The sequence below is a fragment of the Castor canadensis genome, chromosome 15 (genome assembly GCF_047511655.1).
Source record: "Castor canadensis chromosome 15, mCasCan1.hap1v2, whole genome shotgun sequence".
NCBI classification, from domain to species: Eukaryota; Metazoa; Chordata; class Mammalia; order Rodentia; family Castoridae; genus Castor; species Castor canadensis.
In genome coordinates, this window is record NC_133400.1 from 1,220,547 (window position 1) to 1,233,467 (window position 12,921).

Genomic DNA, 12,921 nt, shown 5'->3' on the forward strand with positions numbered 1-12,921 from the left:
GAGTGAGACATGGGAAACTCACACCCAAGATGGCACTCTTCTCTACAGCTGGAGGTGGGGACAGTGGCTCTGGTGGGACCTAGTGACAGTGCTCAGGAGGTCGGGGTCACAGGGTTCTCCCTGTCTTTGAGCTGAGCTCTCAGAAGAGGCCATGGGATCAAGTACCTCCCACTGGGTTTTACAGGTGTGGAAACAGGCAGGTCTAGGCAGCAAGATGAGTGCAGCATAGGCTCTGCCTTCTGTAATCCCTAGCTACTTACAGCCTCCTCCTCCCACACAGTGATGGGGCCTGAGGGGCAGGATGGGGGTCGAGGGTTTGTCTCTCTCATCTTGGAACCTGTTGTGAGTTTTCTCCAAGTGAACATCTGTTGCCCACCAGAGCCCATCTCCCTGAAGTTTCCAACAGCTTTATAGAACTCTATTTCACACAGGGTCTCACTGCTACCTTTGCTCAGGCAGGCACTGAACTTGTGATCCTCCTGCCTTCCTCTCCTGAGCGGCTGGGATTACAGGTGTGCACCATTGCCTGCTAAGAATTCATCTTTAAAGTGCACATGGTAAAAACTGTACTAGGTTTAAACTACTGGACAACAGTGTGTGTGTGTAGGCTTGGAGGGAAGGCTGAGAAGCTGAGCTGAGCCCAGCTGGCTTGTGAAAAAGTAACAAAGAGGCAGTTTGGCTTTCTGGGCCCTCTCCCCAGCTGACTCCTCTGGGGTCCAGGCATCCCTCTTCCCAGGGTGTGGTAACTGTGGCTAGGCCCTGGTAAGCAGGACAACGTGGTCTCATGGGCAACGTGTGTGAACACTGACGCTGAGGAACATTTATTCTTGTGCAAACCCAGGCCCATCAGTCAATCACCCTCAAGGACTGGGTGAGAGGGAAACCGGCCAGCAGGCGCTAAGGTTGACATTACTTCCCGAGTTCACTTTCGGCCTCCATGGCTGCTGGGTGAGACTGGTAGGGTTGGAAGAGCACAGGTGTGTTTGTTTTCTCGGGGGACAGGCTGAAGGTATCCACAGCTGTCCAGCTACAAAGCAGCAAGGCATGGTCATGGCCAGACTGTGGTCAGTTGGGTTCAGCCAGGTATGGCCTCAGCCCAGCCGTGGCCTGTGCAGCCCCCACCACACCCACAGCGCAGACCAGAGCTGGTGTCGTGCCCCACAGCACTCAGCCTCCACAGGATGATTGTGCTCCCCTCTCCTGGCTCGGGCACTGTGGGACGTGCTCCCCCTTCCCGCCCCCAGCCTGGGCAAGTGCAGAACCTCATCCTCCATCCCGGGGCTCCCTAGTGGGCTGTGGTCAGGCGCGGTGGCAGGGCTGGGAGCAAGCTCCGCATCCGATGGCTGAGGCCGAGGTGTGGGCTGGGTCCTCGCTCCAGGGGCTCTGGGCAGAGCTGGAGAGGGCGTCGGACTGAGGCCCACTGGGTCGAGGATGGCGAGTGGCGCCCGCGCCTGGGCCCCCGAGCTCAGAGCACAGGCCGGCCCGCCAGCGAGCTCCTCACGCCGACGTCTTTATTAAGTGCCAAGGGTCGGAGCGCCCCGCGGGCTCACTTCACGTGCTCGGCGGCGTGCGAAGAGCAGTAGTACTTCTTGTGAGCGATGAAGGTGGACAGGCTGCTGAACCTGATGTTGCACAGGCGGCAGTAGCGGTGGCCGCTGCCGGGGGCGGGGGTGGGCACCGGGACGGGGACGGCAGGGCCCTTGCTGGGCGTCCGCGCGCCCTGGCCCGCAGGGTCCGGGGGCGCGCCCTCGGGGGACGGGGACCGTGGCGCGCGGCCTTCGGGGCTGTCCCGCGGGGCGCGCTCCGCCGGCGTGCGGGGCTCGGCTCCCGGGCCGCCCACGGGCTTGGCCACCTGCAGGCCGTGCGCCAGGCGCAGGTGCTCCACGAGGTCGCCGCGGACGCGCCCGTTCGGCGGGCAGTAGGGGCATAGGGCGGCGGCCCGCAGCGGCGCGGCGGGGCACGAGTACTTCTTGTGCGCCAGGTAGGCTTCGAGGCTGTGGAAGCTCACGCGGCACGCGGTGCACTCGTGGTAGTCGGTCAGCGCGGGGAGCGCAGCGGGTGCGTCGGCGCCTTGGCGCCGTGGCCGCTTGCTCAGGTCGATGGGGCCGTCGGGGGCGGGGTCAGGTGAGCGCGCAGGGGCGGAGCCGACGCTTCCGCTTCCGCTCCTGGGCCGCGGCGAGGCGGGCAGCTCAGGCGCAGAGGGGGGGCCGGGCGGCGCGGGGGCGTGGCCGGCCGTGGGAGGGGCGGGGCCGGGAGCCGGGGGCGGGGCGCCGGCCGGGGGCAGCTCGTAGAGCTTGCGGCGCCTGCGCGTGCGCACGGGCGGCGCGGGCCCTGGGGCCGGCGTGGACGGCGGCGGCGGCGGCCGGCGCGGCGGCGGGTCGTGGCGAGAGGCGCAGTAGTAGCGCTTGTGCACCGTGTAGGTCTCGTGGCGGCTGAAGCGGATGTTGCAGGCTTCGCACAGCGTGCGGCTGGGGTCATCCTCCGCGTCGTCCACCGAGCTGCCCGGACTCTGGCTGCCCTCGCTGGCCCGGCCAGCTGCCTCGGCCTCGGGAGTGGCGGCGCCGCCCGCTTCGTCCTCGCGCGCACCGAGGCCCGGCGACGAGCGCGGCGGGTCGGGCTCGGCGGGCAGGCCGGGGGCCACCTTGGGCCTGCGCGTGGCGGGCGCGTCCTCCGGCGGGCGGCGGCCGGAGCAGTAGAGGCGCTTGTGCACGTAGAAGTTGTTGACGTTGTTGAAGGTGATCTCGCACTCGAAGCACGTGGCGCCCTTGGTCCCCGCGAAGAGGCCCGCCGGCGCGCCCGCCGCGCCCGGGCCCTGCTGCAGCCGGGTGTGCACCAACTCGGACATCTTGGCGAGGATTTCCGAGGCCTGCGGCGCAGTGGGGCCCGGGGGTGCGCCCGCCTCTGGTGCGAACACGTACTGTGGCAGGAAGAGCGCCCCCGCCATGCCCAACTCTCCGGGTCCTGGACTGGAGCCGGGCGTGGGGCTGGACAGCTCTGCCTTCACCCTGGCTGGAGCAGGGCTGTGTGGCGATGGAGTCCTCGATGGGGCCTGAGGCCCTGGTTCTCCAGGCCCGGGAGCGCGCGCTGATTCAGGCTCCTCCACCACCTCCACCTTGATGCTCCTGGGGGCGGTTGGGGGCTCACTGCCTCCCCCGTTCTGGGGGGCCAGTCTGGTCTCTCCGTTGGTGGCCTCGGTCAGGGCCTTCCTGTCCAGTCCTGGCGATGGGGTGGGTGCTAGGCCCACATCGGGGGAGGCCAGGGGGCCGTGAAGGGTTGAGTGCTGCTGGAAGCTGGCCAGGCTGTCTGCAAGGAGACCAGGGGGCTGTACATCAGGCCTGGGGCAGTCCCTGGCTGGGTAGAGGCTGGGATGGGGTGGGCAGAGGGGTTTAGGGGCAAGGCTGAAATCGACTCCCTCTTCCCCCCCATTCTTCAGGGGCAGGCAGGGCAGCTGTGCAGTCTGCTCACCTGGGGGGAGCTTGGCAGCTGGGTGTCCGGCCCCTGGCGAGTAGATCTCACCCTTAGAGCCTGGCTGGCATACCATGTGGTTGGTCACCAGGTGGCTGTAGAGGATGTCCCTTGTGGTGGAGATGAAGCCACAGTTGTGACAGACACCTGTGGGCCATGCTGTGGTGGTCAGGGCCCTGGAGCCGAGGCATGGCCCCACAGACCCTCTCCACCCCCTGCAGCCCACCTACCACTCAGTGTGTCCGTGTGCACCTTGAGGTGACGTTCACAGTTGGCCTTGGTAGTGAAGGCTGACAGGCAGATGAGGCACACGAAGGGACGCTCTCCTGGAACACAGGGTGGTGATGGGCTGGCTCCTGGGCTCAGCCTGGCCTCAAATGCCAGTGACCAGGAAGGGGTCCTAGATTCAGCCATTTAACTCCTCCTTTTTGACCCCTGGTCTCCCAGGACCCTGGCCAGGGCCCAGCCCTTGGCTGACTGTACAGGTAGCCACAGGTGGGCTGCCTACTCTGTGCTATCTGTGAGGAGTGGCAGGAAGACCGCACAGGTGCCTGGTGGCAGCGTGTGCTTTCCTGAGCACCTGTCTGGTCTGTGCATAGTGTTGGGGTGAGGAGGTGGGCACTGCACACTGCCAGCCATGGCGGGTTACAAGCGGGTGTGGGGGGCTCACCGCTGTGACTACGCATGTGGATTTCCAGGGAGCTGGCGCTGGGGCAGCTTTTGCGGCACTGGGGGAAGGGGCAGACGCGTTCGTTAGGGTATGTCTCCTTGGGCTTCTCCTCCGTGGCTGCGGCCGGGGAGCCAGCACGCTGACGGCTGGCGCAGTAGTACAGCAGGTGGGCTTGCAGGTTCCGCTCACTGCGGTACCAGATCCCGCAGTCCTTGCACGGGAAGACGTCTTCTGTTGGGGGAGATGGCGAGGGCTGAGGGTGGGTATCTAGCAGGGCACAGAACCCTCTGTGCAGTGAGGGCCCTGACGCACCCTGATGTCTATCTGTCCCCAGGAGTGGGTTTGACCCTCCCTGTAACAGTCACTTCTTGACAGCCCTTTGATGACCTGGTTCCTCTTTCAATGGACTTCCAGGATACATGGGAATCCCACAAGGAAGGGATTTCAGTGAGCCCCCATGCCTGCCACCTCAGAGACACCCCCCACACCCAGGACATGCCCTGGCCTCATGGGGTACTGGAGGAAGGAGGAGGAAGGGGTATGGATACATGCCAGTGGACGTGTGTGTCATGGCTGGGAGGAGCGTGCATGGGACCTGTTAAGACTGGGTACTCCACACAGGACACCAGGCAAAGCTGGCTCTGTGCCACTCTGGGGGTGTGCAGCCAGGCACTGCATAGGGGCCTCCCTGCCCTGCTGGACAGCTCCACACCAGTTACTCACTAATCAGAATACCTGAGTTCACCAAATTCATCCAAATGGGTTTTTCCAGTTTATGGGAGTTTGGCTGTTTCGTGTCTCTGTGTCTTCCTCTTACTGGTGAGAATTCTCTAATGTGTGCCTGACCCTGCTGTGTCTCATTCTGTCTTCTTGTAGGCCTTGTAAGCAATGTTCTGTGTGTTGCTGCCAGTGGCCCTTGGAGCATATGGGCAGGGTGAGGAGCCCTTGATCTTGCTGTGGAACGAGGAGCCCTGGCCTGCTTATCTGGCGTTTAGACCCGTTCCCTTTAGAGACCAACGTCATGTCTTTTCATACTTGATTCTCAGCTCAGCTTCTCCAACTTTGACCCTGAGTTTCAGTGAGCAGTGGTGGCTGTGGGTTTCTCTCCCCAACCTCTTGAGGCTGCCAGGTTTCTACCTTTTTGCCTCTTTTAAGGAATTCAGTCATCTGTTTATTTGGGGAAGGCGGCCTCTTCCTTCTTTCTGTACTTGCAGTTTTTCTGGTGGCTTCTGCCCAAATCTTCCTCCTGTGTTGGTCACTTCTGATCTTGGATTTTGTTTATTTGGGGCATGTGCCCGCTCAGCTGGGACTGGGATATGAGAGGTCACAGGCTGGGGGGAGGGGGTCTCTTCTGTTTCTGCAAGACCATGGCTGGGAACTGTGCTGCTGGCTGGGCAAGGGGAGGGGGCTGTGGCTCTGAGAGCAAGCTAGATGGTTGCCCACCTGCCACTGACCAAGCCTTGGTCAGGTGCAGTTCAGATAGAAGCCTCGGGGCTGGTGTTCACAGGGAAGGAGAGAGGCCCAGGATCGGGCTCAGGAATTTCCCTGGGTCCAGCCAACCCTGGGCCTTGGAACCCTATGGCTCCTTAGACCACTATCTTGGTAGAGGCCTGTACCCTGGGGTCTGTGGAGGAGCTGGGCAGGGCTTGCAAATGTGACAGGGTGTCCTACCATGACATATTCCTGGGACAGTGCTACATACGGATGAAGCACTGACATCAGGGCCACTTGAGGACACAGGCTCTGAAGGCTGAGCAGGGGCTCCCTGCAGACACCCATGGGGCAGCTGGACAGCCCAGCAGGAGGCAGCCCAAGTGGACAGCAGGAGGATGTGGGACCCTCATTAACTCACTGCCCCACTTGTGCTGCCCTGGACAGTGAGGTGTCACGCACCCCAAGGACCAGTGGGTAGTACTCCTTCCTGCCTCAGGACAGGCCATTCCTGCCCCATCCTCAGATTTTGAAGCTATTCCCAGGAGAAGGCAAAACCAGATGGGACCTGTGCTTGCGGCCTCCTCCTGCCAGGTACAACATGTTCTCAGCTGCCCTTCTTTGTTTGGTGTGTGTGTGTGTGTGGTGTGGTGTGTGTGTGTGTGTGGTGGGTGGTGTGGTGTGTGTGTGTGTAGTGTGTGGGTGGTGTGTGGGTGGTGTGTGTGTGTGTGTGTGTGTGTCTGTGTGTGTGTATCACGGCGGGAGGGGGAGGATCTTGCTCCTTTGGGAAGAACCCTGGGCCCCTTGTCTGGAGCCATCTCCAAGGTTTGCCTCTTGCTCTGCCAGCTGCCCAGGATAGTCGCAAGTGGCTGAGGGGTCTTGACATGGTCATTGTCTTTCCAGCGCAGTTTGCTCAGCGCTAGTATGTGAGGGCACTGCCTCTTGCTAAAGCCATGTGTGCTCTGGAGTGGCTGTCTCCACTTGCCAGGCCACCTTGGTGACCAGTGCTGTCAGCACTGTTTGCTTACAGTGGACACTGAAGGAATATTTGTGGGCTGAGGCAGACTTGCTCAGTCCTCACAGCCACTCTCTGAGCTTCCGAGAAGTGGTAGTCCACTCCAGGGCTATGCATGCAAAGCCACAGCTTGGCACGGGGGTGGGGGTGGAGGTCAGTCAGGTCTGGACCTCAGGCCAGTTTGCCTGCTATTAGGGCCTCTTCCCAGCATGTGATCCTCCTGTCCAGCACTGGGTTCAGTTCCCACTGCTGCCTTAGGGTCAACATCTCCCCTCTCTTCCTCTCATGCTGTCTGCAGCCTGGTGTCCCCTAGCCCCTGCTGCCCACATCCAGCTACTCTGGGGACTGGGCTCTCCCTGCCCGGCAAGCCCCTCTGTTCTCTCCCAGCACCCAGGCCATCAGCTGGGAACCATCCCTCTTAGGCTCAGTGTTATGCCCAAAGGCCTAATGGTTTTTTGGCCCTGAACATGCTAGCTGCTCTGTCTTATGTGCTGCCTGCAGCCTTGCCTTGGGGTGGGTGGTGGCTGTGTACTCACTGTTGATGACCGCTGTGGCAAGGATGGATGCCATACCAGCCTGCTGGGGCAGCAGCTGGATGTCGGTGTGCACTGGGGCTGGGCTTTCGGGCTCTGCTGGCTCCTTCACTGGATGGCTGGAGGTGCTGTGGGACTCGGTCGTGAGAAGCACACGTAGGCGTCCACCCGCAGGCACCGGCTTGGTGACCCTGCACCAGAGGGCATCATCTGGGGGGTACAGGCACCTGTGATGCTGGGGTCAGAATAGCTGAGCCTCCAACTGCAGTCCCTTTCCTTTGTCCCCATCTGGGCCCAGGGGTCCCACAGTACTGCCTGGGGTGAAAGTGGAACCAGGCCTATAGCACAAAGTGGCTGTACTGGGGTTCACAGGTGTGGCTGGCCAATTTACGTGGTGTGCTGTCCTGTTTCTGGGTAAAGCTGGGGGTTCCTTACCTGCCTGTCCCCTGGGCCTCCTTGCCCTGTGCCTTTCCCAGTGGGAGGACCCTGTGGGTAGGGAGCTTGGTTGCTTCATTTCAGGAAAGGTAGGGATAGGCAGACAGCAACTGGAGGGGGACCCTGAGTAGCCACTTGGCCTCAGAAAAGTGGCTAGGGGTGACCTGAGGTGGGGGCTGCAGGAGGGTTCTGCTACCTTTTTGTTGGAACCCAGCCAGGTGTGGCTATTACCATAGTGGCCTGCAGGGGGCAGCCTTGGACAACAAGACCAGACTGGGCCAGCAAGTCTACCTCCTGGCCAGCAGTCTCTGGGGCCTTGTGTCCCTGTAAGCACAGACAGGGCAGGGGCACCAGTGGCCTCAAGCCCGAGCTGGACCACACCCACAGGCACAATAGCCACTGTGTACTCTACTGGGGACTCTGCTGGCAGATGGATCCCATAGCAGCCCCCAGGGCTTCAGGGATCATGCTTACATCTTGTGTCTGGTGGGGATTTCCCCAAGTGCAGGTCCTGCCCAGAGCAGACCCTCCTTGTTAGCATTGGCACCGCAAGGATTCTTGCCCTTCCTGAGTGGCCATACTTGGCCAGGGCCCTCTGCACAGGCCTGCAGGCGAGGCAGGCCAGGCAGTGATAACCAGTACCCATCCTGGGGTGGCATGCAAACCCACAGCTGACCGCTCACGGCCAACACCCAGCCCACCGTGTAGTGAACGCTTCATTTCCCAGCACAGCAAGACCTTCTGGCTGCTCTCTCTGGATTATTAGACCACCCTTTGGTGGGCAGGTGGGGCTGAGTCCTCTGCCTTACAGATGGGGAAGTTGAGGCACACAGGGGTGAAGTACCAGCCCAGATCTCATGGAATTGAGGGCTTGGCTGAGGAACCTGCCCCTAGGTCCCAAAGGCCTTTGTCCCTGTCCTGAAATGGGAGTACCCTACAGGTAACTCTGCCTCTCCTGTGGGTGTGCTCAGAAGCCAACGCCAAGGATATCCTTTGTGGAAGGTTCTAGCAACCCATCCCCTCTGGATGTGTAGAGCTGTGGGGGCGCCACTCTTACCCCCAACTCCTGGAAGGTGGAGGAGGTGCAAGTAGTCACATTCGCTTCCTCCCCTTCCCAGCTGTTCTTCAGACAGAGACACAGGCCCCAGAAGGAGAGGGCCTTTCCAAGGTCCCACAGCCAGAGAGGGACACAGCTGGGTTTGAGCAGTATTGTAAGCACAATCCTGGTCCACCACCCCTGCCACCCAGCCTGGATTTTAGGTCGCTGCTGCTGCCCCACAGTGGTCCCCAGGAAGCCCTGAGAGCAATCACTACCAGAGCCCAGGAAGAGAGGCAGGAACCACTGTGGCCCCAGTGGGCAGGGTGTAGCTCAGCAGGCCCCAGCTCTTCCTGAACGGATCTAATGCGCCTCTGACTGCAGCTTCCGGGATGGGACTGTTGCCTCCACTGATGGGTATTGATGGGGGTGCTGGTGCGGCCTGAGCAGCCTGCCTCCACACCCGGACGGGCTGGTTTTCCTTTAAGGGCCAACATAGGCAGAGCCAAGTGACCCCCACCTTCCGGAAGGCCACAGGGAGGGAGGTACCACATGATACCAACCCTTCCTGTAGATCTCAGAGTTGGCTTCAGCCTCGGTCAGGGCCAGGGGCAGTGTCCTCAGCCAGCAGGTCTCATCCACAAGCAGCAGGGTCATGGCCGGGTCCTAGGGAGAGCAGGGACAGGGTGGGGTCAGCCAGCACAGGGAAAGCTCTCTACAGTCCCAGTGGAATGACAGGCTCCACTGTGCCTGTGGTGACCAGGCTAGGCGGCAGGTGCTTTGTGCTGTGGATGATCAGTGGCCTGACAGCTGACATCAGGCACAATGGAGTAGTTTGGGCACTGGGTCCTTGTGGAAACCAAGGCTCAGAGAGGTCAAGTAACATGCTCAGTGTTACATGGCCAGTGGCCAGCAGAGCCTGAGCTGCAGCCAGATCTGTGTTCCCTTTAGCCTGTCACCCCTTGTTAATGGGGCTACTGGCTGGGGCAGCACATACCACATCCCAGGCCCCTGGATGCTTCCAGATGACCTCCACGGGCAGCTAATCCCTAGAGATGGGCTTCTTGTCTCTCTCCTAGTGGGGCTCCCCTCCCTGGGTGAGGCACAGGAAGACAGGGTCATCTTTATCTCTGTTCACTCTCCTGGCTGCACTCTCTTCCCAAGCACCTGACCCCCTCTAGACTGTACGCACACAGCCCTACTGTCTCCTGGAAAGCAGACTGTCCCGTCTTCCCACCTCACAGGCAAGGAAACAGAGACATGGAGAGGGGAGGGGAGGGGAGAGAGCTTGAGTCTAGGGCTGTGCCATGTTCTTCCTCAGCAGTGTGCGTGGCCTGAGCCTGGAAGGCAAGAGGACTTGGCTCTCAGGACCGGAGGCTGCTCATTTCCTGCAGCTCCAGTGTCCTGGCCTCCAGCCCAATAGCAGAGGAAACACATGTGCCCTGTCCCGACGCAGCCTGGTGCTGGAGAAGGGCCGGCTGGGGCCCCGATTGTACAGGAATAAGACAGAAGGATGGGCTCAGAGTGTGGTAGGTAGGCAGATGGGCAGAAGCCTAGCCCTGCTTTGTCCTGGAAGGCGGGTGGCTGCTGCTTCCTGGGGTTTTAGTCCCCTCCAGCAAGCTGAGTCTTATCTCCTGTGTGGTGGCTCCCAGACCCAGTCAGCTGGGTGCTGTTTGGAAAGGTGCAGTACTTATCTGCACTTGAGCGGGTTTTTTTTTTTTTTAATAAGCCTACTTACTCTGTTTTATTCAAATAAAGCCTTTTACTAAAACTTTGTGTATTAGGCCCTCTAACTGCAAGCCCAGGGTCACCTGCTGATACCCAGAGAGGCCACTATTCCTGTAGGAAGGACAATGCCACAGCATAGAGGGAGATGGGGTGGTGAGTGGGGGGCACCTAGCTTTCCCGGATGTGGCTGCCACTGTGTGTAGTGGGTTCCACAGCCAGGTATCCAGGTCCATTCCAGGCTCTGCCTCCCCACTGAGACCCACTGGGACCCCTCTACCTTGAGATCTCATCCACATGGCACATACAGAGAGCCAGCAAGATAAGGCTTGCGGGCTGGGAACTCCTGGTGGCAAGGTCGAGGCAGCCCAACCAGGTGGCTTCTGCGTCACCTGCCTGCTGCCACGTGGCTCAATAATGGAGCAGGAGAGCAGAGATAAGCCGGTGGGGGGGGGTGGTAGGAGAGAACTCCAAGCCCTGGAGGGGAGCCCCACAATTCCAGCCTTGGTTTCCCACCAGTGATCTTCCCTCTGCACAGAGCTGCTGTGAGGATGGTGGGGAGCCTGGATCCCTGCTCACTGTGGACATATCTTTGTCCCACCACCAGCCCTGGATGGGTCACCTCTGTCTCTCTGTGATTGCTTCCTCTCATGACACTGGGAAATAGGGGCATGTGGGAATCCCTCTGAGCAGGGCCTTCCTGGCTGAGAAGCAGGCTGTTGGCCACCAAACTTTTGCTTCCACTTTGGCCAGCAGAATGAAGTGGACACCTCTGGGCCGATGTAGGGTACGCATTCCACCAAAGAGCCTGCCTTTGGCCAGCAGGTGTCCCCAGTTTTAATGAACAGTCTGCAGAGTCCCAAGGCTGTGAGACAGGGGCAAAGGTGTCTGCGAGGTCACAGTGGGGCAGGCACTGGGGGCAATGTGGCAGGTAGTGCTTGGCTCCCAGGTTGGGGACTAGAGGCTCCTATGGCACAGCTGTGCCCTGCCTGGGTGGGTGGCTCGGTGAGGCAGCTGGGCCTGGCCCTCCTTGCCTTGGCCTCCTGAGTCCCTAATGAATATTAATGAGTGGAGGAGGGTGAGAAAATTAATCTGCCTGATCCCCGATGGGCGCTGCGGTAACGATATGAAATCTAATTATTCCTCCCAATATTTCTAAACCCTCAAACTCAGACTGACAGCCTCGCGGCCACGCTAACGCTTATCGCTCTGGGGCGCAGCATGTTCCCGGCATGATAAAAACACGCACAGCTCTGCTGACGCTGCACAACCCGGCCTTTCTGCGGAGCTCTGAGCGCAGGGAGCGCCACACCGCGTTCCTGACGGTGTCTGTGTGTAGGGAGTCTGCGTGGGGGGGAGCGGGAACAGGATGAGGAGGGAACCGGTGGGCTGCTACCCACCAACTCCCTAGGCAGCCAGGTCAGCAGGTCCCAAACAAAAGTTGGACCAGCCTGGCCTTCCTCCCATGGACCCCTCGCCCTTCTGAGTGGGACCTGTCAACCCACTTGTATGAGGAAGCCAGTGTCCCCTGCCTTCCTGCCAGTGTCCCCTGCCTTCCTGCTAGTTTGCCCATGGTCCCGCAGGGAGGAAGCATGGCCTGGCCTGTCCACCCAGGCAGCAGACCCCCACATCTGCCTGGAGCCACCCTCTCACCCACGCTGGCAGCAACAGCAGCCAGGGTCAGAGGATGTGGATGAGCATCTGCTTCCCTGGGGAGAGCTGGTACCATGTGGGGCACCCCAATTCTTTTATTTTCTTTTCTCATCTTCTTTTCCCCTGCTTCTAAGCAGCTAGGGACCAAAGCCCCCTTCTCTAGCATTGAAGACACTGGCTGAGGCTCCTCCTGATCCTGCCCTGTGAGGTATGGGGGCGGGGGGGAGGCCTGGGAGGGGTCTATTTTTCATTTCCCATCTTGGCCCTTTTGCCCAGACAATGGAAGACATGAAGCTGTGGTCACCTTCCTCCCTGGGCTTGGTGCCCAGCCAGGGCCCCACTTGTCCTGGATAGGTGTGTCCAGGGTTGGCGAAGGGCCCTGGAGTCTACCCCGCTCGCTGTCCTTTGGAGTCATCGTCCCTCCTTCCTGGTTCCCTGGCCAGCTCCACCCAGCCTGGGATGAGGGTGGCCACTTTAAATTCTCCCATGGATCTAAGAATCCTCCTGTTCCCCCAACAAAGAGGTCAGTGTCTCAACTCTGTAGGGTGATAACCATGAGAAATCCTATCTGCACCGCATCCGCTGTGACAGCTGTATCTGAGGCTGTTCCCAAACCTCACTGGGCATCAATGAAGCCACCTGGGTAGGGGAGATAGGGCCCACTTTGGTGGGGAGCTGGCCACCCCCCCCAAGTCACCCTGGGCTGAGGTCCTGTGGTCACCAGGTGGCTTCCATCAGACCCCTCAACCCTCTCCCATCCTTCAGTCCATCCAGAGAGGCCACTGGCCCCTCCCCTTCCCATGATTATGGCCTCAGTCTCCTTACTTTCCCAGATGCTATAAGAAGCCCACTCTACAGGGAAGGTGCTGAGTCCCAGAGGTGACCGTGTGCACAGAACCACGAGGCTTGGCCACACCCCTGCACCTTTTCCTTCATTCATTCCCTGATCGAGCACGGC

At 60.5% G+C, this 12,921-nt stretch overlaps 1 protein-coding gene across 1 annotated transcript in view; it reads right to left on the bottom strand.

Annotated features, from left to right (window-relative positions):
• Positions 1–782: 782 nt before the first annotated feature.
• Positions 783–12,921, bottom strand: part of Zfpm1 (zinc finger protein, FOG family member 1) — a 61,479-nt gene continuing 49,340 nt past the window's right edge. The window contains exons 5-10 of the mRNA XM_020164041.2: positions 9,149–9,251; positions 7,118–7,324; positions 4,136–4,366; positions 3,696–3,791; positions 3,466–3,612; positions 783–3,303 (exon numbers count right to left, since the gene is read on the bottom strand). Coding sequence (XP_020019630.2) covers positions 1,547–3,303; positions 3,466–3,612; positions 3,696–3,791; positions 4,136–4,366; positions 7,118–7,324; positions 9,149–9,251 — 2,541 coding nt within the window. The 3' untranslated portion in view covers positions 783–1,546. The remainder of the gene's footprint in view (positions 3,304–3,465; positions 3,613–3,695; positions 3,792–4,135; positions 4,367–7,117; positions 7,325–9,148; positions 9,252–12,921) is intronic.